Genomic DNA, 27,232 nt, shown 5'->3' with positions numbered 1-27,232 from the left:
AACATACTACCACATTTCAAAGGTTTAAAGTTTCATTAGAAAAATTATACACAGAATAAAAAATATATTTTTCAAGAATAATGGTATTATTTCATTCATCAAATTCATTTAAAACATGAGTTACAGTACAGGAAGAGAAATGACAGCATAGTTGTATACAACCAACTGATCTGCAAAACCAGTGTCTTAAAAACAACACACCATATGGTTTTAATAAAAGGCAACTACAGTTCCATTTTCTAAGGTGTCTTAAGGGTTTTCTGTAATTAGTTTTTATATTAAGTTTTCTCCATAACAATTTTAAAGATGTTATTTCCTCATCACCAATTACTTTATTCCCCAAAACACCTGATAACCAGGTCTCTCTGTTGTTGCCTCCATTTTCTTTATTCTGCTAAGGGATATGAAGCTGCTTTCAAGGTCAATCCAAGTTCAAGTCTACACCAAAGTTCTAACACCTGGAGATTTGTCCTTCTTTGCTTAAGAAGTGTGATTAACAGCCATCTGTAGCAATGCAACTGAAATTATAATGAGCTTTTTCTCTTTTTTTTGTCTGCCTACTCAATTCTACCTTTCCCTCTGCCCACCGCTGGGCGCACCAACCTCCCCCAGCAGATTTAGATTTGGGAGGAGGTGATTTTGTTCAGAGTCTCTCAATGTCTGAGTAGCAGTCAAATCGTATGAGTTCAAGATTCTTAAAAAAGAAAAAAAAAAGTTTCTTTTTATTGTTTCATCAAGAAAATGTTAAAACCCTGACAGAAGTTAACCATCTGTCCCAAATCCATTCCATCAAAGCTCCCAAAAAGCTTTCCATTTGCTGTGACAGCAGTGGCAGGATGGCTACTATCATCTGTCTTGGCACTGGTGTGATACTACAGATGGCTCTTTTTCACTGTTCACTTAAACTACTTCTAAAAAGCAAAAGCCTTTGTAATTACTTGGAATCTATCAGAATAAACTGGTCTCTGAAAGGAAGGTATTTGTTGCATTGTTCAGTTACATGCACACGACCAAAGGCAGGATGATGTTGATCCTGGACAACAGTGTGTGTGACACACAACAGTGCGTGTGACAACTGCACGGGAGATTGGCTAAGGTGTTCCTGCAGCTTAGAGAAACTATAGCGGAGTGCCAGGTGGAAGTGAGTACTACACTAAGTCTCCCAATGAGAACTCAAACTACAGTAAAGAAGGTGGAGGGGCATTAATAGACCAGTGTCTTAACAAAGTTACCGAGGTGGAAAGCCACCTCTGTGTGCTCCTCCGCGGCCCCCGCGAAAGCCACCTCTTTCTCCTCGGAAGTTAGATCGATTTCTTTCTCGACCACGGCCAGCAGAAGTTCCACCCCTTCCTCCACCCCTGGGAGCTCCACCTCCCCGATCAGATTTAGACTTGGGAGGAGGTGATTTTGGTCGAAGTCTCTCAATTTCTTCTGTACATCCAGTCAAGTAAGAATTAGGAGCACTAAAGTAGGATGCATATGTTTCTGCATTATAGTTGCTATTTGTAAGAGTCGGTCCAACTGTAAGCCAGCCTGAAATAGGGGGAAAGAAAGATTATCTTTTTTGTTTCCAGTTCTTTCTTACTGGTCCCTTAGGACCTATTTCAAATCTCTAATGCATTTTTAAAGATGCCCCTATCACCTGATATTCATCTTTTTATAGAAAACATGGTATTTAATAATGGTCATACAGACTTCATAGATATGTATCTTTATTTCACCTGCATGACTGTAACTTATCTTCCTCATCTCCATCCTTGTTTCACATTCTGTGAGAGTAGCACTTAGAAAAAAATTACACACTACACTGAGTTTGGGCTCAGTGTAAATGTAATAAACTTTATTCACCTTCCTAATTGGGGAAATGATACCATTAGTTTTCTGGTTAAAATCCTGGAGCCAACTTTTGCCTCTACTCTCAACAATATTACCCCAGATGATAGGTGCTAGAAATTCAACCACTAACCTCCATGTTGCTCCTATTCAATCCCATTTTTCCATCTCTACCACCACCCTCAAACATAAGTCTTTTTCTTTTTTTCAAAATAGTAAATTCACATTACACTGATTTCACAAAAAGTTAAAATTTTGGGGGCGCCTGGGTGGCTCAGTTGGCTAGGTGACCAACTTCGGCTCAGGTCATGATCTCGCAGTCTGTGAGTTCGAGCCCCGCGTCGGGCTGTTTTGACAGCTCAGAGCCTGGAGCCTGCTTCGGATTCTATGTCTCCCCCTCTCTCTACCCCTCCCCTGCTCATGTTTCTCTGTCTCTCAATAATAAATAAATATTAAAAGAACACTATTAAAAGTTAAAATTTTGAAAAGACACCACCACTATACATGTAAGCAAACAAGCCAGGTATTTTAGTTACTAATAAAACAAAGGTCTGTATTTCACAAATATATGGTTATTTTCTTCAGGATGATTCATTCATTTATGCATTTCTTCATCATATTATTTACTGAATAATCTGAATGTTGGGTATAAAGAAGTAAGGAAGACAATCTTTGCCTTCTATGAGACTGCATGTTGGAGAAACTGATTATAAACGTAAGCCCAAATGAATGTGTAATTCATCTAATGGTAGGTGCTATGAAGAAAAAGAAAACAGAGTAAGGGGAAAGACAGGAGTGGAAGGAGGGGAATGGAGCAGGAAGGTGGCCAGTTGAGACAGAGGTGTGAGAAAAGGTCTGTCAGGTATTTGAAAGGAGAGGACCATGAAGAGACAAGAACGAACTCGGCATATGTGAAGTACAGCAAGAGGAATCAAATACATCGTAAGAATTTTATATTACAGAGTACTCTGTACCATTTCTTGACACCTATATCCCAAGGGACCAAAAAGATTTTTTTGAGTTTTTCTGAGGTCCTACCTGGTCGAATTGTACTATCTCTTCCAAATAGATGAAGGCGTCTTCTACCAAGACAAAAATGTTCAATAATATGAAAAATTTCTACAGGCTTTTCTATATTGCCAATTTCAGGTTCTTCTGTGATAATCAAGTCAATGTCAACATTAGCATGGATGAAGTCCCCATCTGTGCTACGCTTAACAGTTCCTTTGATCCCCATAAGGCAGTGTTCCTAAAAAACAATAAGAGCAGGCCAATTAATCTCTTCATCAACAGTCATATTTCATAACATTTTACATTTCTGATGTCCCCAATTCTAAAACAGACTTCATTTCTTCAAATCTTTGGGATATAGTTCTATGGGCAAAAACACTATAGGAAAGCCTGGATTTCTGGATGTGGGAAGATTGCCAGGGAAGCTAGAGACAACAGTGTTAAACTTGGGGCCATCACATTTTAGAACTGCATCAATGACCATAGAGTCTTTCTTTCTGCAATACTAGATAATAACTTGTTTCTACCAGTTATGGAAACATGGCACTTGACCTTGGAATCTTAAAAGGGTGTTATACTGGGCCTCAAATAATCCAAGATCAAAACTATATACAAGATGCCTTTTTATATGGAGAAGGGCCTTTTAACATGGGATACAGACTTCTAATAACTCAACATACGAAAATGTGAAAATCAAACAGTTTTTTTTTTTTTTCATTTGTTTTTTGACCTTCTCTATTTAATCTGGCAGGAGTATGGGTTAAATTAATCTCTCACTTGACTCCATGAACCATGGCAAGAGTAGCTTAGGCTCCCTTCAAAGAATTTTCAAAAGAATTTTGAATTTTCCAGTTTAAGAAAGACTTAATATGAAAGACTCCCACGAATGGCTCCCTAAAGAGTAAAAGACTGGGGGGACAAACTTTTAAAGCCTGAAGTAACAGGGAAGTTGTATAGAGCAGAGGTTCTCAAGGTTCTTGTGTAGGTTCTCAGGGTTCTTATATAGGAAAAAGGGAAGGAGAAAAATATGCTTCCAAGGCAGCCAGCTATGAGTATTGCTACTGCCTCTTTTTTGTGGGCTCAGAGAAAGGGAAAAAGTCTGGTGGGGCTCAGAGGTACCAAAAGCCCATACATAAAGTGATTTAGAATTAACAGCAGTTTAGGACATACAAAAATATATACTACCTTCTCCCGCACCGTGAAGGTTGAATTTAACATAGTGAATAAAACACAGTGAACAAAACATACTGAATTTAAAAATTAAACTTGATGTAATTCTATACTGTTCAATGCCATTTGTGCAAATCTAAGAAAATAATCTTTCTACCAAAATTAAACAGTATACAGTCATTTGGAAAAGTTGGGGAAAAATAATGAAAATAAAGAAAACAAAACAGTAAAGGCAATACCTTTGTTCTCTGGAAGACAGCCTTTGGATCTAAAGTCTTAGTCTTTCCAGGATTGTTTTTATTGGTTTTAATCCAACAAATATCTTCACATCTTCTGTAACCCCATTTGCGTAAACACTAGAAATGAAAGAATTAAAAAAAAAAAATCCTTAACTAAAAGAAATAAACAGTACTTAAAATAACCAACCAGTATTAAAAAAACTTCCTAGAGGTTTGAGACACTAAATCCAAGATGTTATAGTAATTTTTAGTGCAGAAATAGAAAAAAGGAAATACTAAAGTCTTTAAATATATGGCCATTATATAGAAAGCATAAATACCTTTCAGATATTAATATAATCTATATAGTTAAGTATCAAAACATAGAAAGGATTACATAGTACTCCAATTCTTTAATACTACCTTCCATTGTCATCAACAGAAAGTGGGTTTTAAATCATAAAGCACTCAGTCCCTCTTTAATCATAAAATAATTCAACAGATGATTTGATTCCTAGTACCTCAATTTCCTATCCTGACAAAGCTAAAAACTATTGAACATATTCTAATTGATAGCTTGTTTTCAAATGAGTCTTATGTTATTTTTATATACTTAATACTAACAACTTCAAAAAACTAAAATACTTAAAATTACGTACCTTATTACTTGCTAATACTGAGGGCTACTAGCATATATAGGTGCTGAGTAGCTGGTGGGAATAAAAACAAGATATGTCCTTACCCCCTCATTGATTTAAGAGTAAAGTAGGGGGAAATAAGCATATAGTGCAAGACGATAATGTTGGTATTGTTCATGTCAGGAATGCTCTTATTGTGTAAACTCTTATCATGAGAAACACCTCAAAACGAAAACCTGGATTTTTATTTTAAAATCTAAAAATCAAGATCAGTATCTGTTCCTGTTGACAATTATCTGTTTTGCACTGGAAATTCCTTATACATCACAAGGGTCTATATCTTCGTGCCCTAATCAATTAACAAAAGCTCACCAGGATTTCTTATGCTTAATTATTTTTGTAATCGTTTTTGGCCCAAATCTGCTTTTACCAATATGACAGACTGCTGCATGAATAAAACGATAAAACCTCCTAATCATTTTCAAACTAATTCGGGAGGCAGAAGGCAAGCCCCAAGCCAGGCATTAGAGCTACAAAAGGTAAATACCAACATAGCTGTAAAAACATATAGTATGTTTCTATTTGCTTAGCTTTTCCAGAACATCTTGGAAAGGAGTAAGCAAAAAAATAACTATTCCCAATCAGAATAGTTATAGTCTTACCTTGGGAGTTAATAAATGACACAAGCAATAATATTATTCAACAGTCTCAAACTTGCTATTTTATAAATACAAAGTAACTGTAAAATTTCAGGATTTTAGAACAAATTTATCTCAATATAATCCTACTTAAATTCTTCACCTGTCAAATGGATACTTCCTAAAATTGCCAAGATTAAATGAGATCGTGTGCTGTATAACAAGTAATATGTCCTAAAAATGGAAGGTATCATCTATTAACAAGTGAGGAAACTGAAACCCACAAGTGTAAATATCTCTTTACCCAAAGTTTTACTGCTGGACAGCAGAACTGAGACCAAAACTGAATGAAGCCTTCTAATACTTAGCTACAATGCTCCCATTATTCTTAGGTAAAAAAGCATACACTATTTTGTTTCCATTTAGAAATTCAAAATATTGCAATAAAAAAGAGTTCTGAAATACAGTAAACATAAGGCGCTTAAAAAAGAGGTGTTATGTAACTTCCCTGTCACTCTTACTCAATTATTCAAACTATGTGTTCCGGATGCTCTGTTATTTTTCCAATTTGATTTGGCTTCTATTTGGAATTCAGGAGTTAATGTTATTCAGAATACTTTTTAGCTATTCATAATGAGCAGTAAATGACACTAAGCAGCTTGTTTTTGAGTTGCAGTATCAAATGCCTAAACTGTTCTTTTGAAGTTGTAATAAATCATATTTTGACTTCTTGAACCCTAATGCTAGCTAACCAAAGGGTACTACTGCCTTTTGTACATTCTTTTCTAATCACATTTTTTTCCTTCTGAGTATTTTAGCAATATTCAAGAAACAAAGGACAAAATAACATCTATCTTCAAACTTTTTATATTTTTTCTTATGACTAAAAATCCACTTTAAAAAAATGATCTTACCACTCTTCCAAGGTCCAATCCCTCCCCAGAACCACACCAGAGAAAAATAAATGATCGTGGAGCTGCAATCTCATCAATTTCTAACTTCATAATCTGTAGGAAACCAAAACAATATTGATAAAAGTATTTTGTTTCCCAGTCATTCTAAATCCAAAAGAATAACCCCTGAGATTTATCAAGACTTTCAGTAGATCTATTTTTAGATGTACTAATTTTCATTAGAAAATAAATTTTATCCTTAGAACTTATTCTACTGTTTTCTTATTCTATATTAAGAAAACACACACACATGCACACACATATACATACACTTGACTTTATACAGAAAGAGGTTACAGGGAACCATATTTATAGAATTATGGACTTTTGTAAGATGTAATTTGAGTGCAATACTTTATGATTTACAGAAAAAGAAACTGAAAAAAGAGGTTAGGTTAAATTATCCCAAAGTGAGGGGCAAAATTAAAATGAAATATAGTAAATATTTGGGGAATATTTAGTTTCCAGCATCTACAGAAATTCTAGATAAAAATAAATCAATATGCACATTTTATTATAATGACCATTTTAGTTCTAAAATGCCAAAAAAAATACAGCCCAATTTTTCCAAAGAATATCTACAGATCGCTAACAGACACATGAAAAGATGCTCATCACTCATCATCAGGGAAATACAAATCAAAACTACAATGAGATATCACATCCCACGTGTCAGAATGGCTAAAATTAACAACACAGGAAACAACAGGTGTTGGTGAGAAGGCAGAGAAAGGGGAACCCTCCTACACTGTTGGTGGGAATGTAAACTGGTGCAGCCACTCTGGAAAACAGTATGGAGGTTCCTCAAAATGTTAAAAATAGACTAGGATCCAGCAATTACACTACTATGTATTTACCCAAAAGATACAAAAATACTGATTTAAAGGGATACATGCACCCCAATGTTTATAGCAGCATTATTGACAACAACCAAACTATGAAAAGAGCCCAAATGTCCATAAACTGATGAATGGATAAAGAAGATGGGATATGTATTCAGAATGGAATATTACCCAGCAATCAAAAAGAATGAAATCTTGCCATTTGCAACAATGTGGATGGAGCTAGAGTGTATTATGCTAAGTGAAATAGTGAAAGACAAATACCATATGATTTCACTCATGTGTGGAATTTAAGAAGCAAAACAGATGAACATAGGGGGAAAAAGGAGAGAAGCAAACCATAAAACAGACTCAACTACAGAGAACAAACTGAGAGTTGCTGGAGGAGGGGTGGGTGGTGGGATGGGCTAAATGGGAAATGGGCAGTAAGGAGGGCACTTGTGATGCTCACTGGGTGTTGTATATGAGTGATGAATCACTAAATTCTACTCCTGAAACTAATATTACACTGTATGTTAACTAACTGGAATTTAAATAAAAAACTAAGAAAAAAATTACAGTCTATAATTTTGTTTGCCTTTTATGTGTTGAGTATTCACATTAAAAAAAAAAAAGTTCCTCAATAATTCTGTAAATTTTGGGATAATACATACTCATATAAAAGACTATAAAACCAATCATTTTATGACATTCTTTTTCTTCTAGCTTTCTGCCACATTTCAGAGACAGACCATGGTTCAAGCAGATACTTATATTTCATTTATTTAAAAAATTTTAACTTTAGTAACATCCATTTGAGTTATAACCGTATCATCTCTAACTTAATCTAAATAGAAAAACATTATTTGGCAATAATAATGGAAATAAGTTACAATATGTATTAACCTACTGAGTTTTATACTTCTTTTAAAATCTTGAAATCTCTCATCTAATATTCTCATAGGAATATGAATAAGTAAATATGTAATACACACATACACATATTCCTACATATTTATACATGAAAGAGCTAAAATAAGTGATGACACACAACAGTGAAGAGCATCAAGCAAATTACTCTCTCAACACTGCAGTTCTAAATGCTAAGTGCTAGTATTTTAAAAAGTTGGTATTTTAATATCCTTTACCAAAATCCATTGATCACTACTGACTCTCTAATGTGAAAGAGAATGCCTTGTGAAATCCAAACACTTTTCTTATTCATATTCTTTATTTATATTCTATTTATTATTTTAACTACTGGCACTTTCTTTAGGATATTATCATATAAAAGTTAAGAACTTAGGGTCTTGGGCCAGACAATACTTTTCAATATGCTAGCCCGAGTTGTTCAGTGAAATTAGACTGAAATCAAGAACATGCATATAAAATGGAATTCCTTTATTTCAGAAATCCTATTGGTCTGTTCTGTCACATATAATTGAAGCTCCTGTGCCTTCAGTGACCAAACCTCAGAGACTGGCCAGAGAAAAAAGTTCAACCTAATTACAGCCGACCCCTGAATAACACAAGGGCTGGTGGCACCAACCCCTACCGCCCATAGAAAATGCAAGGGTAACTTCTGACTTCCCAAAACTTAACGACTAATAACCTACTGTTGACTGGAAGCCTTACTGATAACATAAAGAGTCAATTAACACATTTTGTATGTTATATATATTGTATAATCTATACTTAAAGTAAGCTAGAAAAAATAAAATGTAACTTAGAAGATCATAAGGAAAATACATTTACACTACTGTAAATAATCCACACAAAAAAGGAATCATGCAGTTCAAGCCCACTTTGTTCAAGGATCAACTATACTAATCAAAGACATAAAGATTTATTTTTTCAATTTTTTTTTCTGACTAAACTCACAAAGATTGTTTTTATGTATTAATTTTGATGAGGAAATGGTTAAATAGGTATTTCTTAAACACTGCTGGAAGGAATGTAAATTTGTGCAACCTATCTGGAAAACTTCTCAGCAATAAGCATCAAGAGCAGTAGGTCTTTTACCTTAAGTCTTGGGAATATAATATACTGTATAACATTCTGAATTTCAACAATAAGCACAAATTACATTCATCATCAGAGGATGAGATTTTTTCAAAGTGGTAAGAGCCATAAAAATACAAATAAAAATGTCAGTGGGATCAAAGATAAAAGGAAAAGCTTCCAGGAGGAAAAACTGGAGGTGTATCTTGAAGATTAAATAATATTAATAATAGTAACTATCATTAACTCAGAGAGGACATGCAAGGATTCAGCATGGTTTCCTATGAAACAGCAGCCTTACAGTGTCAGTCCTTTCCTTTCCCTGCTTCCCTTCTGTGCTTAACACTCTTGCCTACTCTCTCCTTGAAATTCCCTATTCCCTTGGCACCTAGGACATTCATATTCTTGGTTTTCCTTATTCATTTTTGATCCATGCTTTTGATCTTCTTTTACATGTGCCTCTTAAATGTAAAAGTTTCCTGAGGCCTTACTGTTAATCCACATTTTATCTTAATTGAGACACTATCTCTGGACAAATTCATCCATTCTCATGGGTTTTATGTGCTAATCTTCTAAATCTGTATTTTGAGACCAGATCTGTCTGTCCTTTGAATTACATATTTCTATCACGACTCCACACGGATGTCTCACATACACGTCAAAATCAACATATTCAATATGATCTAATCCCTTTAATCCAGCTTTTTTAATTGTTATTTATTTTGAGAGACAGAGAGAGAACATAAGCAGGGAGGGGCAGAGAGAGAGAGAATCCCAAGCAGGCTCCACACTGTCAGCACAGAGTCCCATGCGGGACTTTAACTCAAAAACTGTGACCTGAGCTCAAGTCCAGAGTCGGACGCTTAACTGACTGAGCCACAAGGTACCCCTCTAATCCAACTCTTAAATCCACTCTTTCTCAGCTGGTGAAAACTCAACCCACTTATCCCAAGACTCAAACCTCTGCATCATCCTTAACTCTCCCCCTCAGTCCAATCACTAGATCTCACCCAAGTATCTACAAAACATTACTAAATTTATCACCTTTCTGTTCTTACTACCATCACTCTAATTCAAGGTCCCTTCATCTCCTAACTGGGCTACTGCAACAGTCTTTTAACTGCTCTCTCTTTTCCAGACTTTTCCTCTAGTCCATTCTCCACACACTAATATGACACTTTAACTAAGCTGTTTAAAGCCCTTCAAAGACAACTTAGTGTCTTCAGGAAAAAAGTCTAAGCTTCTAAGAAGACATCATCTCAAGAAGAGTTCCAACTTGTGTTCTAACAACATCAACCTACAAACCAGATATTCTTTCCCACCATCCCTTCTGCTCTTGCTGTTCCTTTCACTTGGAATCACTAGCCCATCCCTTTCTTCATCTGGCCAATTCCAACTAGTCTATTTATATTGTTAACATGTCACCTCCTCTTTGTTCATGTGACCCATCCTCCAAGGCTTGGTCAGTTTGTCTCAGATCATCTTATGCAATCCTCTATTATCGAACAAAATAATAATGCAATTATCTGTTTAGATCAATATTTATCCCATTTAACTATGTGCTCCTTTAGTCCAAGTACCAAGTCTTATTCATCTTCGAATCTCCAATACCTACCACATTGCCTAGTACAGAGTGGTACTCAACAAATATTTGTTATTTTTGTTACTGATCAGTAAAAACAGATGACTTTACGTAACTAACTGTAGTTATCAGCTTGCTTAATTTTATTTAGGAAAATGTAACTTTATCACAATTATACTGAAATTACGTATCTTTTTTATCCATTATAAGTTCCTTGAAAAGTAGAAATCGTTTTATATCTACCTATCTATCTCTGTATTATACTCTAATGTTTACTAAAACTAGGCAAGTGCAGAAAGAGTTATCAATCATTTAGTTTTTAGACTTTTCTAGCTAGGACTCTAAGACTGGAATTGTGAGTCTTCTACAGACTACTAACTCACTGCCGGCTCAACTTCAGCCCCAAAAAGAAGAATCAGACCAAAGATATTATAGTATTTGTTAATGTACCCTGGATCTTCTGTCACATTATACGCTGTAAATCTGCAATTATGATTCCTAAAAATGTAAGAATATTTATAATCTTCTCACCAAATAATATATATTCATTTGAAAAATAAATAATTAATTACAATGTAGAAAGTTTCATCATACATCATCCCAAGTCCAGCATTTTTCATTAGCAGTGATGCCAGTTTCTCTGTAATATTCTTCTAAAGGGGGTTCCAGAAGAATCACATCAAATTTAGGTGTCAGTTCTCTGATGTCAAAGGCTTCTATATCTGCTTGTAAGTACCTATTTGATTAAGGCATAAAAAGTGACTAAGAGTTTTCAAATACCTTACAGATAATAAAGAAAGGAATTTCGTAAATATTACTAAACACTATTTACAAAGTAATCATAAACTAGTTACTGAATACCTTTTTTATGCAGGACTATCTTTCTTCAGTATAGATAGTAAACCATCTACCAACACTCTTCCCTAGAAGATGGATATAATCACACTACCAGCCAATAGCATATTCCCCCATGTATATCCAGAATGTACTTCTCTCATTTTTACAGTGAAAACTCATACTACTATGTAAGTCTCTGAGCCCCATTCCATCATCATCTGAATTCTCTAAGGAATATCACATTATTTCTTTCTTAATTAAGTTAGAAAAACTATTTGTAAGCTTTAAAATTTAGAAACACTGTTTCTAGAGATGGATGTAATTTTCTTTTATTGTTTATTAGTAAAATTATTTCTCTATTAATAGTCTTCTATGGCTAACTAGTATGTTACAACTAGTCATTACTGAAAAGTTATTTCCACATAGTATGAAAGTAATTTAAATATAAACTACTTTAAATGTAAGACTATTTTTAAATTAGATATTAGAGTCTGCTAATATTTTTCTTCACACAGACTTCTTTGCGGCTCTTCATCACTAACAGTACACATTTTAGCAAACTGTTCGAAGTAAGCTAAATGTGAAATAGGCAGATTCTCCAATTTCAAAGACTTTTTATACACTTCTGAGAAAAACGTTCTGGTTAGCAAAGGTTAACATGAATTTTCATATTCCAAAATGCTATGAATAGTATCCCTGAATGCTGAGTTATAATTAATTTTTATTCTTTTCCTTCATCTAAGTTTTCTAAACTTCCTTCAATAAATAAATTACTTTTTGAGAGAAAAAAATCACTTGAAAACATTTTAGGAAACTCAAGAATACAACAAACATGAATGATTTTTCTAAGAAGAAAACATTTAAAGACATTTTCAGGAAATTAACTGAAAAAAAAAAAAAAAAAAAAAAAAGAAATGAGAACCTACTAGTGTACTCAGCACTGGAGTTTCAAACACATCTATTTTACCAAACTGAAAACCACAGTGTGTTAACCCCATATAGGTGCTGAACTTTTTTCAAATAGAAAGGTTACAGGATAAAAAGACTGCTATTTTAAGGCTGAGTTGGGAATAAAAAACAATTGAGAAAACACACTTACATAGGAGGAGTGTTAGATTTAGCTATTAACTCATCCTTGAGCCTGATGAGCTCCCTCAGTTTAGGGTATTCTTCAAATCTGTCAGCCAAACCTGAGGAGAAAAAGTAGTAAATTCTAAATTTTAATACTCTTTAAGTTAATATCAGTGAATTCAAAGGGTTACGGGCCCTCTCAAGAAACAAAACAATAGACAACGACCACTTTAGTCTCCTGTCCTTTTAAAAAAAAATTAATTTTAAATATTTTTTTGCACTGATTTTTTAAAAATGTTTGTTGATTTTTTGAGAGAGGGAGCACAAGTGGGGGAGGGGGGGGGGCAGAGAGGGGGTCAGAGGATCCGAAGCAGATCCTGCGCTGACAGCAGCTAATTGATGTGGGCTCAAACTCATGAACAGTGAGATCATGATCTGAGCCAACCAGGCACCCCTATTTTGAGTATTTTTAAAACAGTTCATATCTAATGACCCTAATCCCATATGCAGGCAAGGGTCCAGATGTTCTAAAGCCCAGTTCAAATCAATACACCATTTAATTTCTCATATTTAAGTTAAATCTGCTCATACACAGCATTAAGTTTCACCATTCTGTTCTAAGGAAAAGAAAAAACACTGCCTTCTATCAAGTTTTTCCCCCTTTTTTTTAGCTAGAAGAATTCTTTTCCCTTAAAAATCTAGTGATTATTGAGGTTGGTAGTTAGCTTCTTAAATAGTTATTAAAAGCATAGACAATATTTCTTTTCTTTTTTGTGATTACATACAAGGAGAAACAAAGAATAGTTACAGGTAAGAGAAACCCTGCTGATGATCTTAAATTAGTTGGCTATGGCTCATGGACACAATCCTGGAACAAATCTAGTAAAGAAGATAATGAGTCCCTAGTAGTCGATCAGCTCTCACCTCCAAGACAAATTGTTTTCCTATGAATATTTATAACTGTAAAGATTTCACATCTCCATATTATAAACCAAATCTTCACATGTATTTTCAGGCTTAAGATCTTAAAAAAAAACATGTATAAGTACTTAAAAACAGGAGTTTTTAAAAGAGTACTTAAAAACAGGAGAGTCTCTGTTCCCATGTCCTCAAAAATATTTTAGATCTTTGAGCTCAGAAAAGATTTTAGGTAAAACAGCATATTGCCTATTTAAAAAACTGTAGGGATAAGTGCACTCGAATATCAAGGATTCCTAAAAGCTCTTATTTGGTTTTCTTTCCCCCCCACATGAAACATATTCCTAAGAGTATAAATCATATAAGCAACTTAATTTAAAAACCAAAAGTACAGACATTAATAACTTTAACATCAAAGAGTAAAAATGAAAGATTTTGTAAAGCCTCCTCAATCAGTGGTTATAAAACAAATTTCAAATAAAGCAAGTTTGAAGATGTTATTACAGTCAGGTTTGAATCACAGTAGAGTCAGGTGTCTTTAAAAAACAGCTTTCCTAAAGTATAATTGATATATAAAAACCAAACATATTTAATGTACACAATGTGATGAATTTAGATATATGCATTCACCTATGAATTACCATGTTCATAGGTGTAACAGACATATCCATCATCTCTAAAAGTTTTCTTGTATTCCTCTTGGTGTGTGTATGTGTGTGTGTGTGTGTGAGGGTGCGCATGTGCATGCGCGTGTAGTAAGAATACTTAAGATGAGATCTACCCTTCACAAATTTTAAAAATTTTATTGACTAGAGTCAGTAACATTGTTGACTATAAGCACTATGCTATACAGCAAGTCTCTAGAACTAATTTGTCTTGTATAACCGAAACTTTACACCAATTAACAACTCCCTATTTTCCCCTTCCTCCAGTCTCTGACAACCACTGTTCTATTTTCTGCTTCTAGAAATCTGACTATGTAGGTACTCATGAAAGTGTAGGTATTTATCATATTACATATACTATTTTAGGTACTTCTGTAAGTACTTGCATATTTGTTCTGTGACTGGCTTATTTCACTTAGCATTATCATGACTTTTTATGCTGCATCTAAATTTTACTCATGAAAACACTAAAATCAGTTTCTACTTCAAAAGTAACACTGCCTATAAGCAACAAAAATCAGATTACATCAAATTAAAATTTTTTTTTGTGCTGCAAATCATACCATCAGATAAATGAAAAGACACTACACAGAATGGGAGAAAATATTTCCAAACCATAGGTCTGAGAAAAGAGTTATACTGAGAATATATGAGGAACTCTTATAATGTAATAAATAAAAAGACAAATAACCAATTAAAAAATAAGCTAAGGGGGGCACCTGGGTGCTCAGTCGGTTGGGCGGCCGACTACAGCTCAGGTCATGATCTCGCGGTCTGTGAGTTCGAGCCCCGCGTCGAGCTCTGCGCTGAGAGCTCAGAGCCTGGAGCCTGCTTCCGATTCTGTGTCTCCCTCTCTCTCTGTCCCTTCCCTGCTTGCTCTCTGTCTCTCTCTCTCTCTCAAAAATAATAAACATTAAAAAAAAATAATAAGCAAAGGGTTTGGATATTTCTCCAAAGTAGGTATTTAAATAGCCAACAAGCATGTGACAAGATGCCTAATATCATTAGTCGCTAGGAAAATGCAAGTCAAAATCACAATGAAATATCATTTCATACTCACTAGGATGGCTATAATCAAAAAGATATATAATAGTAAATGTCAAGCACAGGAAGAAACTGGCAAGAATATAAACTGTTTTGAAAAACAGTTGTGTAGTTTCTCTAAAAGTTAAACACAGAATTAACACATGACCCAAGAATTCCACTCCTAGGTATATACCTAGGAGAAATGAAAGCGTATGTTCACACAAGAACTTGTGTGAATACTCATGCAGCACTGTTTATAACAGCCAAAAAGTACAAACAATCCAAATTAATGAATAAAATGTGGTATATACATACAATGGAATATTATCTGGCAGTAAAAATAAATGAAGTACGGACACATGCCACAACATCAGTGATCCCAGAAACAAGGTGACAAGTGAAAGAAGCCAGTCCCAAGATACCACATATTGTCTAATTCCATTTATATGAAATGTTTAGAATAGGCAAATTGATAGAGACAGAAAGTTAATTAATGGTTACTTAAGGCTGGGGGGAGTAGCAGGGGAGGGAATGGGAACCGAATGCTAATGAGTACTGAGTTTCTTTAGGAGAGATGAAAATTAGATTGTGGTAATGACTGCACAAACTCGATTTACTAAAAAAAAAAAAATTGAATTATATCCTTTAAATGGGTGAGTTCTATGAATTCTCTCAATAAAGCTGTTTTTGTAAATGCAGGGATAATGCATTTGATGGGCTTATTAGTAGACTGAACAGGGGCTGAGGGAAGAATCTCTGGGCTTGAGGATATCTTAACAGCCACCTCAAAAACTGAAAAGCAAAGAGAACAAAACCTAAAAAAAAAAAAAAAAAGGAAAAGAAAAAAGTGAAATAGATTATCCAAGGACTGTGGGACAACTACAAAAAATCTAAGATGTATAACAGAAATACCAGAAAAAAGAAAGGAACAGAAGAAATAGTTGAAATAATAGTATTTCCCCAAATTAATGTCATCAAACCAGATTCAAGAAGCTTAGAGAACACCAAGCAGGATAATGCCAAAAAAAAACCCTAAACCTAAGGCATATCATTTTCAAACTACAGAAAATCAAATATAAAGGAAAAAAATCCCAAAGAAACCAGAGGAAAAAGACACCATACCTATGGAGGAACAAAGATAACAATTATCCAACTTCTCAGAAACATGCAAGCAAGAAAAGATTGGAGTGAAATATTTAAAGTGTTGAAAGAAATTAAACACCAACCAAGAATTCTATACTTTGTGAAATTATTCTTCAAAAGCAAAAGAAAAATAGACTTTCTTGGAAAAACAAAAATTAAGGGAATTTGTTGCCAACAGACCTGACTTGCAAGAAGTGTTAAAAGAAATTCTTCAGAGAGATGAAAAAAAAAATAATATAGATGAGAAAATCAGATCTACAGAAAGAAAGGAAAAGCAATGAAGAGGGAATCAACGAAGATAAAATAAAAATGCAAGTATAGTCACAGAACCAAACTGGAGAAGGAAAGAAGGTAGGAGGAAGGAGGGACGGAAGGGAAGGGAGAGAGTAACACTGCTAGATGGGAAAGGAGGGATACTAGAAGTACTGAGATTGGAAATGGGAAGCCAAGCCAGGAAAAATAATTTTGTTAGAAATAATCCACAAAATGGATAAATCACGTAATCAAGGGTTAGCAATAGCATATTCCCAACAAATCTAACGTACCTACATCCCTGATGAAATTCTGAGGTCTATGTCCAGTGTCTACAAAATGTTGGCAGTAATCATTATGGGGATTTAAACTCTGCGTTCCCTAAAGAAAAAGTCAAAATTAAATTAAGAGCATTTACTCTAATGGCAGATGCACTAACTCTGTACTTTATTTTTTATTATGAGACCATACAAAATCAAAATTGATAGATTAAAAAAATTTAGTAATATTTGAAAACACAGTAACTGACAGCATTACTCTTCAGTAGCTACAGACATTAATACAGCATTATCTCATCCCAAATAGCCAAATATCAGACTATTTCAAGAATAATTTTAAATGATTATTCTAAAATAATGATCCCTCAATAACTGAAAAAATATTGAAAATAAGCACTTAAAATCTTTTCATGCAGAGATGAAATGTGAAGGGTTATGATTTGAAAATTTACCTTCAGAAAAGTACTAGAATCTTTATAAATCTCTTCTTCATATGGCAAATTCTCTTCTTCCTGCTGCATTTCTAATTCATCCTTGGAAAAGGAAGATTAAGTAGACATTTTATGTATATGAGGAATATTTTATATATTTATGATATCTTGAGTATTAAGACTCAATATAAATATTTTCTTTTCCTGAGATACAATAAGTTTTTCAAATTATCATTACAGTCAAACACTGAAGACTGCATTCTCATCATCATCCAATTAGTTATGTTTATAATAAGTAAAAATTTTCATCTTATCAATAAATGATAAATCAATATAACTACTAATTTTGTTGACTGAATTGTCTAGAATTATCTCATATATCATACTATTAACATTAGAATTTAGTTCAAATCATGAAAGATATGACCACCAATGGGGCAATTTTATTTCTATTAAAAACCATATGAAACTCTTTTTATAAATCAAAAATGTTAAAATATAAGGAACTGTATATGGTAAAATATACATATTTATACAATCACAATATTTAGTAAGTAAATAAAATGATCACAATAAAATAATCACTAATTTTAAGTTGCATATTAACATATACCAAAATGCAATGCACAAAACTGTATTCATGAGATTGGCCAATTATATCACTGAAATTCCTAGAGATTTACTGAAACTATTTATTCCCTTCTCTATTAAATATAGCTGTACAACAATCAACTTTAAAAAATGGAGATAGGCTTTTTAAACATAATCCTTTTCTTTAAAATCTTCAAAATATTATTATTTTATATTTTCAAAATATTTTATATATCTTCAAAATATCTTTATATCTATATTTTATATCTTCAAAATATCAAGACACTTTATAACTTCAAGACATTATTTATTGTGAAACAGAAAAAGAGAGCAATATGCACTAGCAGAGGAGATGCAGAGAGAGAGAGGGAGAGAGACAGAATCCCAAGCAGGCTCCACACTGCCAACGCAGAGTCTGATGTAGGGCTCGAGTTCACAGAACCATGAGATCATGACCTGAGCCAAAGTTGATGCTTTAACCGACTGAGCCACCAGGGGACCCTTTTCTTTTCTTTTTTTTTTTCAATGCTTTTTATTTATTTTTGGGACAGAGAGAGACAGAGCATGAACGGGGGAGGGGCAGAGAGAGAGGGAGACACAGAATCGGAAACAGGCTCCAGGCTCCGAGCCATCAGCCCAGAGCCCGACGCGGGGCTCGAACTCACGGACCGCGAGATCGTGACCTGGCTGAAGTCGGACGCTTAACCGACTGCGCCACCCAGGCACCCCCTTTTCTTTTTTTAAAGTAGGCTTCACGCCCAGCACAGGACTTGGACTCACAACCTGAGCTGAGAATAAGATCTGGAACCCCAACTCACTGAGCCACCCAGGTGCCCCCATAATACTTTCTTTTCAACTAAATATTGCAATTATAGGTTTAGAAGTTGGGTTTTTTTCCTTCAGCCTCTTTCAGAGACAATTCTACATTGCTGTCTAGCGCATGAGATGTCAAAATATCTTAACTGTACTACCCAATATAATAAACATGGAATCACGCAACTCTCAAAAAAGACCATATTCTAGCCACTTGAAACCTGATCCAATTATCCAAAGTTTCTGATACACACACTTCCTTACTCTTACTAAAGAATATTACTGTCAATGGCTACTAGGCCTTATGCTTTATATGTCATCTCTTACATTAAAATGAGGAAACTGAAATAAAGATCTTAATTTAATCGATTACTGGCATACCTCATTTTATCGTGCTTCAATTTATTGTACTTTTCAGACATTACAATTTTTACAAATTGAAGGTTTGTGGCAACTGTGCATTGAGCAAGTCTATTGACACCACTTTTCTGACAGTATCTGCTCATTTCATGTCTCTGTATCTTATTTTAGTAATTCTCACAATATTTCTAACTTCATTACTATATTTGTTATGGTTATCTATGATCAGTGATCTCTGATGTTACTATTGTAATTGTTTTGGGGCACCATGAACCGAGTCCATACAAGATGGTGAACTTAATAAATGTTGTGTTTTGATTGCTCCACCAACTGGCTGTTCCCCTCTCTCCCTCTCCTTGGGCTTCCCTATTTCCTGAGACACAATACTGAAACTAGGCCAATTAATAACCCTCCAACATCCTTTAAGTATTCAAGTAAAAGGAAGAATTGCACATTTCTCATTTTAAGTCAAAAGCTAGAAATTACTAGCTTAATTTTCCTTAATGAGGAAAGGCATGCAGAATCTGAGAAAGACCAAAACCTATGTCCCTTGCACTAAACAGCTAAGTTGTAAATGCAAAGGAAATGTTTTTGAAGGAAATTAAAAAGTGCTACTCCAGTGAATGCACAAATGATAAGAAAGTGAACACACAAATGGTAAGAAAGGGCAACAGTTGTATTGCTGATATGGAAAAAGCTATAATATGGACAGAAGATCGAATCAGCCACAACATTCCCTTAAACCAAAGCCTAATGCAGAGCAAGGCCCTCACTCCCATCAATTCTATGAAGGCTGAGAGGTGAGGAAGCTACAGAAGAAAAGTCTGAAGCTAACAGAGGTTGGTTCATGAAGTTTAAGGAAAGAAGCCGTCTCAGTAACATAAAAGTGTAAGGTGAAGCAGCAGGTGCTGATGTAGAAGCTGTAGCAATATTGAGGCAAGACCCTCACCAACAAAAACAGATTATGACTTGCTGAAAGCTGAAATGATGGCTAGCATTTTTTAGCAATAAAGTATTTTTAAATTAAGGTATATACCTTGTTTTATCAGACATAATGCTATTGCACACTTAATAGGCTGTAAGATAGTATACACCTAAGTTTTATATGCACTGGGAGATCAAAAATTTCATTTAACTTGCTTTATTGTGATACTCACTTCATTGTGATGGTCCGGAACCAAATCTGCAATATCTCTGGGGTATGCCTGTATACATATGCTACTGACGATTATTTTAGAAAATTTAAAATTAAGTTTTTAATAAAATTTGTTTTCCTGGATAACAATCTATTATTGTAAGGACTTATTTTTTCCTGACTATAAAACTTCCCTGTTCTCTACTTGCCTTGTATTCTTCCATCTTGTCTTCGTCTGTCTCCCCTTCATCCTGATACTTCCGTTTTGCATTTGGAGCAGAGGTATCATAGGAAGCCCTGAAAATTAAAACTGAAGTATCATACACAGATACAGAAAGATGTACCAGTGCAGCTATTAATATTAAATAACAGTTTATAAAAACAGAGTAAAGTACATTTTTCCTGATTAAATAGAATCTATCCATCTGGTTTATAAATTTAAAAAGTCACACAACCTGACTGATAATTCTGTATTTTACTTTTATGAGAAAGCAACCAAATCAGAAACTAAGCTTTTATAAGGAATGTATGGCAAAAATAAACTTCCATATTACGTATCATATAATTTGTCTTAAGCAAAATTGATGTTCAAATTAAGAACTTGAATACTGAAAAACTCTGAAGTGTTTTATGAACTACCAAATGAATACCACTTTTAGGGTAAAGTGTGTTTTCTTTTATAAGAAACTTATAAATATAATTATTTATTTATGGTTTTTAAGCTAACCCTTAGTCTAACATTCCATTTTCTAACTACTTTATGAATGGGAACTTAACATATTCAGAAAAATAAGTATTTCTTAATTCATGAATAATAAAAACCCATGTTTCTGAAATCTTTATTTTTTTGTTTTTTTAAATGTTTATTTATTTTTGAGAGAGAGAGAGCACACACGCATGCAGGTGAGGGGCAGAGCAAGAGAGGGGGGCAGAGGATCTGAAGTGGGCTCTGTGCTGACAGCAGAGAGCCTGACGTGGGGCTCGAACTCACAAAACGTGAGAGCATGACCTGAGCTGAAATCAGCTTAACTGACTGAGCCACCCAGGCACCCCTGAAATCTTTATTTTGATGCTTGTCACAACAAGCATTAATGCTTCCATAATGGAAAATCTATGATTTACTTACCTTCATACCTAGGATTATCTGTTTATTAAAACAATAAGCCTTTCACAACAGTAACATCACTAAAAAATCCCAAACAAAAACTATTCAACTGACCTGCAAGTTTCTCTTGTTTCAGCAATTTCTCTCTGCTCATCTTTGCTATTTAACACAGCACCAATGCTGTCAGCACTTTCAGCTCCCAACTGAGAAAAGGCAAAATGAAAAATTAGATCATAATGCATTGGATTGCCTTTCCAGACATTTGTAGCAACATTTAATATATCAAGTATTTAAAAAAAAAACAACCAAAAACCCTAACTACCTCAGCAAGCAAATGGCTTAATTCCCTTGCAGGAAAAACAGGAAATACCTTGGAACAAAACTATGTTAATTAAGAACAAATCTGAGTTGGCAAGCATTTTATACTTTCATTATATTTGAAATTAAGACAGTTCTAGCCAATCCTCTACTTTTTAAGTAAATAATAAAACATAATTTGGTAGTAGGAGCAATAACAACAAAAAAGCAACTAACATATAGTATACATAGGGTGGTAGGCACTATGTTAAACACTTTGCGTCCATCAGCTCACATATTATACCTTATTTATCCCATGCTGTAATAAATATCTATCCAGTTTTATTCAAGCCAAGTCTTTATATAGTGATTTACAGGCACAATACTGAATTTTAATACCTAAAAAATGGGTATGAAAATTATGTTTAGCAGTTGGGGAAATTTTGCAAAATACAACAAATTACTAGTTGAGATAGGCTGGCTACATAGGATCGGTTCATGGAAAACTTTAAAAGCCAAACCAACAGGGGCACCTGAGTGGTTCAGTTGATTAAGCGTCCAACTTGAGCTCCAACTGTCATAATCTCACAGTTCATGGGTTCAAACCCTGCTTTGGGCTTGTGCTGAAAGTGCAGAGCCTGCTTGGGGATTCTGTCTCTCCCTCTCTCTCTCTGCCCCTCTCCCACTTGTGCTCTCTCTCTCGAAATACATAAATAAACCTTAAATAAGTAAATAAATAAATACAAAACCAACAAGTGCAGAATGCAATTTGCAGGCCATGAAGAACCATTTAATACTTTTAAGTACAAGAAGGACAGGAGGAAATCTGCACTAAATAGCCTTTTAGCTCAGGAAAGGGAAGAAGACACACTAAAATATCTGAGCTTCTAGTCCCCAGCCTTGATCTTAAATAATTGTCACTGCCTTTTTAGTCTGCCCACTTCATGACCTCCCTAAGGTTTCTCCAATATTAAATCTCTTCCAATTATAACTGTTGCTGAAATTTTAATTCTTCCATAAAATCTTCCTGAACCCTATTCTCATTAGTTAGAAGACACATCTACTTCCCATAGTTAAATGTTAACTTTTTTCCCATGACGGACTCCTCTCTCTGTTTGGATGAGTACAAGTTAGCTCCTTAAAGAGTACATAGAATAGCCTGCTTCCACTTTTCTCCTTTTTATCTTATTTCCTATTCAGATCATAGCACTTAATACAGCTTTCAATGATTTTACATTTTACTTTTGTTTATTCCCTATTTATATTGTTTCATCGTCTATCACAACTTCCAAGTATTTTTATACTTCAATTATTTTATCTTTACTTTTGTTTACTTCTCCCCAAGTGACATGTAAGCTCCCTAAAGGGATGAACTCTGTCTTCTTTGTATTTGTATGTTTAGCACCTTGTATAATGCCTGACTCATAGTAGATGCTCAATATTTGAATGAACCTAGATTTCCTACTAGAGCCTACATTAGAATACAATGTATTACAATAGAAATGCCTTAAGTCAAAATTCTGTTCATATATAATTGTTATCTCATGCCCCCCCCCTCCAAAATCATGGAATGACTGGAACAGGTAAATCATAGATTTTCCATTATGGAAGCACTAAATATATTATTTGAATAATTAGGAAAATTTGGTATCATTTAAAAGCATATAGGATTTAGGGGCGCCTGGGTGGCTCAGTCGGTTAAGCGTCCGACTTCAGCTCAGGTCACGATCTCGCAGTCCGCGAGTTCGAGCCCCGCGTCGGGCTCTGGGCTGATGGCTCAGAGCCTGGAGCTTGCTTCCGATTCTGTGTCTCCCTCTCTCTCTGCCCCTCCCCCGTTCATGCTGTGTCTCTCTCTGTCTCAAAAATAAATAAACGTTAAAAAGCATATAGGATTTAAAATTTTTTTTAAAAATTTCAGGGTGCAGAGGGAGAGGGAGAGGGAGAGACAGAGAGAGAGAGAGAGAGGGCGAATCTTAGGCAGGCTCCACGCTCAGCATGGAGCCTGACCCAGGCCTCAACCCCATGACCCTGGGATCATGACCTCAGCCAAATCAAGAGTCTGATGCTCAACCAACTGAGCCACCCAGGCACCCTTGTATGATTTTTTAAAATAAAGGTAGGTACAGCTAAGTAAAAAGCAGGCATAAATGGCTGATGTTTAACAAGTAACAACAAGTAACAAGTAACATAAATAACGTACTTAACAGTAAGGACAACATAAGCTCCATGGAAGAGCCTAATAAGCCAGAGAGATCACAATAGCTTTCATTACAAAGTTCTGACCTGAGCTGTGCTATAGAGGATGGACAGAATCAGAAAGTTAGGAGGACAATTTTTACAAAAATCATAAAGTATTTATTGCACAAATCACATTCTGGAGAGTAACAAACCATTCTGTATTGTTCATATGGAGAAGGGCAACTGAAAGAAAGGCTGAAATTAGCTGGTAAAGTGGAAGTCTGTCAATGATATTGGACATTTTTACTTAAGTGAAATGGTTCCTATCCAACAAGAAGAGTAGGAGGCAGCTAGTGTACTAGAGAGAGCTAGAAAGGCCTAAAACTGCAGCTTGTAAACTTACCAGTTTTGTGGACTTCAGTATGTAACTTAATTTTTCTTTAATATTTGTTTAAGTAATCTCCACACCCAATATGGGGCTCGAAGTTACAACCCCAAAATCAAAAGTCCCATGCTCTACTGACTGGGTCATTCAGGCAACCGTTAGTCATGCAACTTAAATTCTTTGAGCTCTGTTTTCTGCATCTATAAGATGCAAATAGTATCTGACTTGTATGAATGAAGATAATGTATATAAAAAGCTTAGCAGAGTCTTGATACATAGAAGGGATACATAGAATAAACAGCACCCATTATTAAATTTTATGCACTATGTAAGCTCTTTTAGGGTAGGGACTACTTTTTATTCACAGTTGAATTGCCAATGACTACTAGATCCCCTGGCACATAGTAAGACACTAAAAAAATAATTGTTTATGGATGCATTTTGACTCAAATAGAAGTTTGAATTGAAAACTAAAGAATAAGAACCTTTTTCCGTGGTAACAAAGCTATTAAACATTTTGAAGACAACATGCTAAAACAAATTGGGAAAAAGAAGGCCTGGAAAAGATACCGGATTTGTCCTAGATCATGCCAGAGGGACAGAACAGATCTGATTCCAAATTCCCACATTTTAAACACTATACCATAAACCTTTTCATTGGATCATAAAATAGTATAGGTTTCAGATTTCCATTTACTAAAACTAAGTCTCATTACTGAAAAAAAATAACATTAAGATGTCTCATTACAGCCTCTTAGCATTTCCTCCATCACTTTTACTAATATGAATGACAGAATGGGAAACACAGCCTCTTAAGAGTAGAAGTGTACATCTGCATTTTCTGCATGTGTACTCTCCTAATCAAGTGTTAGCTTATACACAAGAAGCGGTGAAACAAGCTTTGGAGAGACAAACCTGGGGTCAATTTTCTGGCCTAGCGATGAGTGACATGAAGCAAAAATTACTTAACCTCTCTGGCCTTTCTTTCGTTATTCGGTAAGTGAACATAATGCTACCTGTTTCAAGGATTTGCTACAACTGATAGGAGTTACGAATTCATACACGATCGGTGGGTGATGACGAGGACACCATACATAGCACAGTGGACTGCAACACAAAAGATGCACAATCTAAAATTTACGTTCAGGCTACTTCCGATGCAGTCTTTAGACATGATCCCAAAGAAAATACTATGAATCTATTTCACAAGGAAGCCACAATCTCAACAATGAGGTGCTAAGAAGAAAGGCAAAACACAGAATACGATGTGAACAGTGAAAAGAAACTTAGTGGATAACAAGTCACTCCTTGCGTGAACTACGGTAATTTATTTACAAAGACCAAATCTTTGTATCCCCATCATTGAGCCCTGCGCCAGACACTAGGCGATTCCATAATGTTGCTGAAGACCAAGAGTGGCATTCGGTTTAGCAACACCACAATCGCTGCACAAAATGGAGACTATTCGGGGTACTGCGTTAGATGAGAACAAGGGTAGGTAGGCCCTAGGATCACGGTCGCGGCGGGACCAGAAAGGCAGGTTCCGCAGTAGATAGGGAAAGACAGCCGGGCGGAGGGCAGGGGAGAGAAGCGGAAACCGCGCACGCGCATTCGCGATCCCTCCCTGGGCCGCGGACCTGCTGCGCCAGGAGCTGCCGCCGTAACTTCTGCCGCTCCCGGATCTCCTGCAAGCGGCTGTCCATATCCCAACTCTTGTTTCCCACTGCCCCGAAAACTTGACAATTAGCAGATGAGTACCCTCCCAATTTTTCACCGGAGTCTGTGGAACAAGATTCGCCAGGACCTTCAAGCAGCAGGATGTCCCTTAGCCCTTTCTCAATAGGTATTTCCGGCGCGGCCAGGATTGGCTCGACTTAGCCGGAAGTCCCACCTCTTTCTGGACACCCGCGATTTGGCGCCGCCAGGAAGGGGCCCAATGAGGGATGTTGTGGCGGCGGAGGAGTCTCGGAAGGTATCCGGGGATTCGGCGCCGCGTCTCTCTGAGGTGGTACCGTGTGGGCCCATCAGCCCACCTCTCGGTTGCGTTCTCTTCTGTGGTGTATCAGCACTGTTTACGAGGTGTGGGGCGTTTCGTTAATTCTTTTTTCCATTAATTCTCCAGTTGCCAGTACTGACGGTTTAAAAATTGCCAGATAGCAGTTTTTCACTGGAAGCACAAACTCGAAGCAGAGTGCGAAGTTTGAACCCTGGACGATCCTTTACTAGATGAATAGCCTTGTCTAGTTAATCGCCTCCTGAGTCCCAGCTTTGTCATTTGCCAAATGGGAATAATAAATGCCTATCTCACAAAACTGTGAAGATTGAAAGCATAAAAAGGGCCTGGCACGTAGCACCATGGAGATGTTTTAAGATTTTTATTATTACTTATGTTTCCCTTCAAGCTGGGAACAACCTGTGATCCTTACCTCACTAGCTCTTGAGAAGTTTCCTATTTCATCATAATGCCGTAAGGATACGGCGTATGGAAAACTATATGGTTTCTTCCCTTTAGGGAAGTAGGTGGAGCATAGTAAAATGTGGTCTTGGTTCATGTCCTAGACGTCAGAGACTAGGGGACCACTTTTGTGCTTATACATTTGTCTTAGCTGGAAATAACCCTGGGATATAGAAACACCCTACTGGAATTAGGGAGGGTGAGGGTGGGCAGGGCACAGTGGGGATTCTCCCTAGAACAGCAACAAAGGCCAAAGTCTTAAATTATTACTATTATTATCCACCACATTTGTCGTCTTATTCCAAATTCAAAGTAGCAGAAGTAGACTAAGACATCATGTTGCCTCAAGTTTAATTGGAAATGGTGGCAAGTACTTACCACCATTAGTAACAAGTCTTTATTCTGTGAGAGTGAATTTTCTTTTGGA

The 27,232-nt window shown here is 35.6% G+C and overlaps 1 protein-coding gene across 1 annotated transcript; it reads right to left on the bottom strand.

The window, feature by feature from the left end:
- Positions 1–14: 14 nt before the first annotated feature.
- Positions 15–26,292, bottom strand: METTL14 (methyltransferase 14, N6-adenosine-methyltransferase subunit). Its single transcript, XM_049631096.1, has 11 exons — positions 25,988–26,292; positions 21,605–21,693; positions 20,595–20,682; positions 17,508–17,588; positions 17,071–17,158; positions 12,802–12,892; positions 11,460–11,601; positions 6,423–6,515; positions 4,254–4,370; positions 2,872–3,082; positions 15–1,533 (listed from the first exon to the last, which is right to left on the bottom strand). The coding sequence occupies exons 1-11, from the start codon at positions 26,051–26,053 to the stop codon at positions 1,229–1,231; spliced, it is 1,371 nt and encodes a 456-aa protein (XP_049487053.1). The 5' UTR covers positions 26,054–26,292; the 3' UTR covers positions 15–1,228.
- Between the last annotated feature and the right edge of the window lie 940 nt (positions 26,293–27,232).

Source organism: Panthera uncia, chromosome B1, assembly GCF_023721935.1.
Source record: "Panthera uncia isolate 11264 chromosome B1, Puncia_PCG_1.0, whole genome shotgun sequence".
In the NCBI taxonomy this organism is placed as follows: Eukaryota; Metazoa; Chordata; class Mammalia; order Carnivora; family Felidae; genus Panthera; species Panthera uncia.
This window is presented reverse-complemented; position numbering and strand designations above follow the sequence as displayed.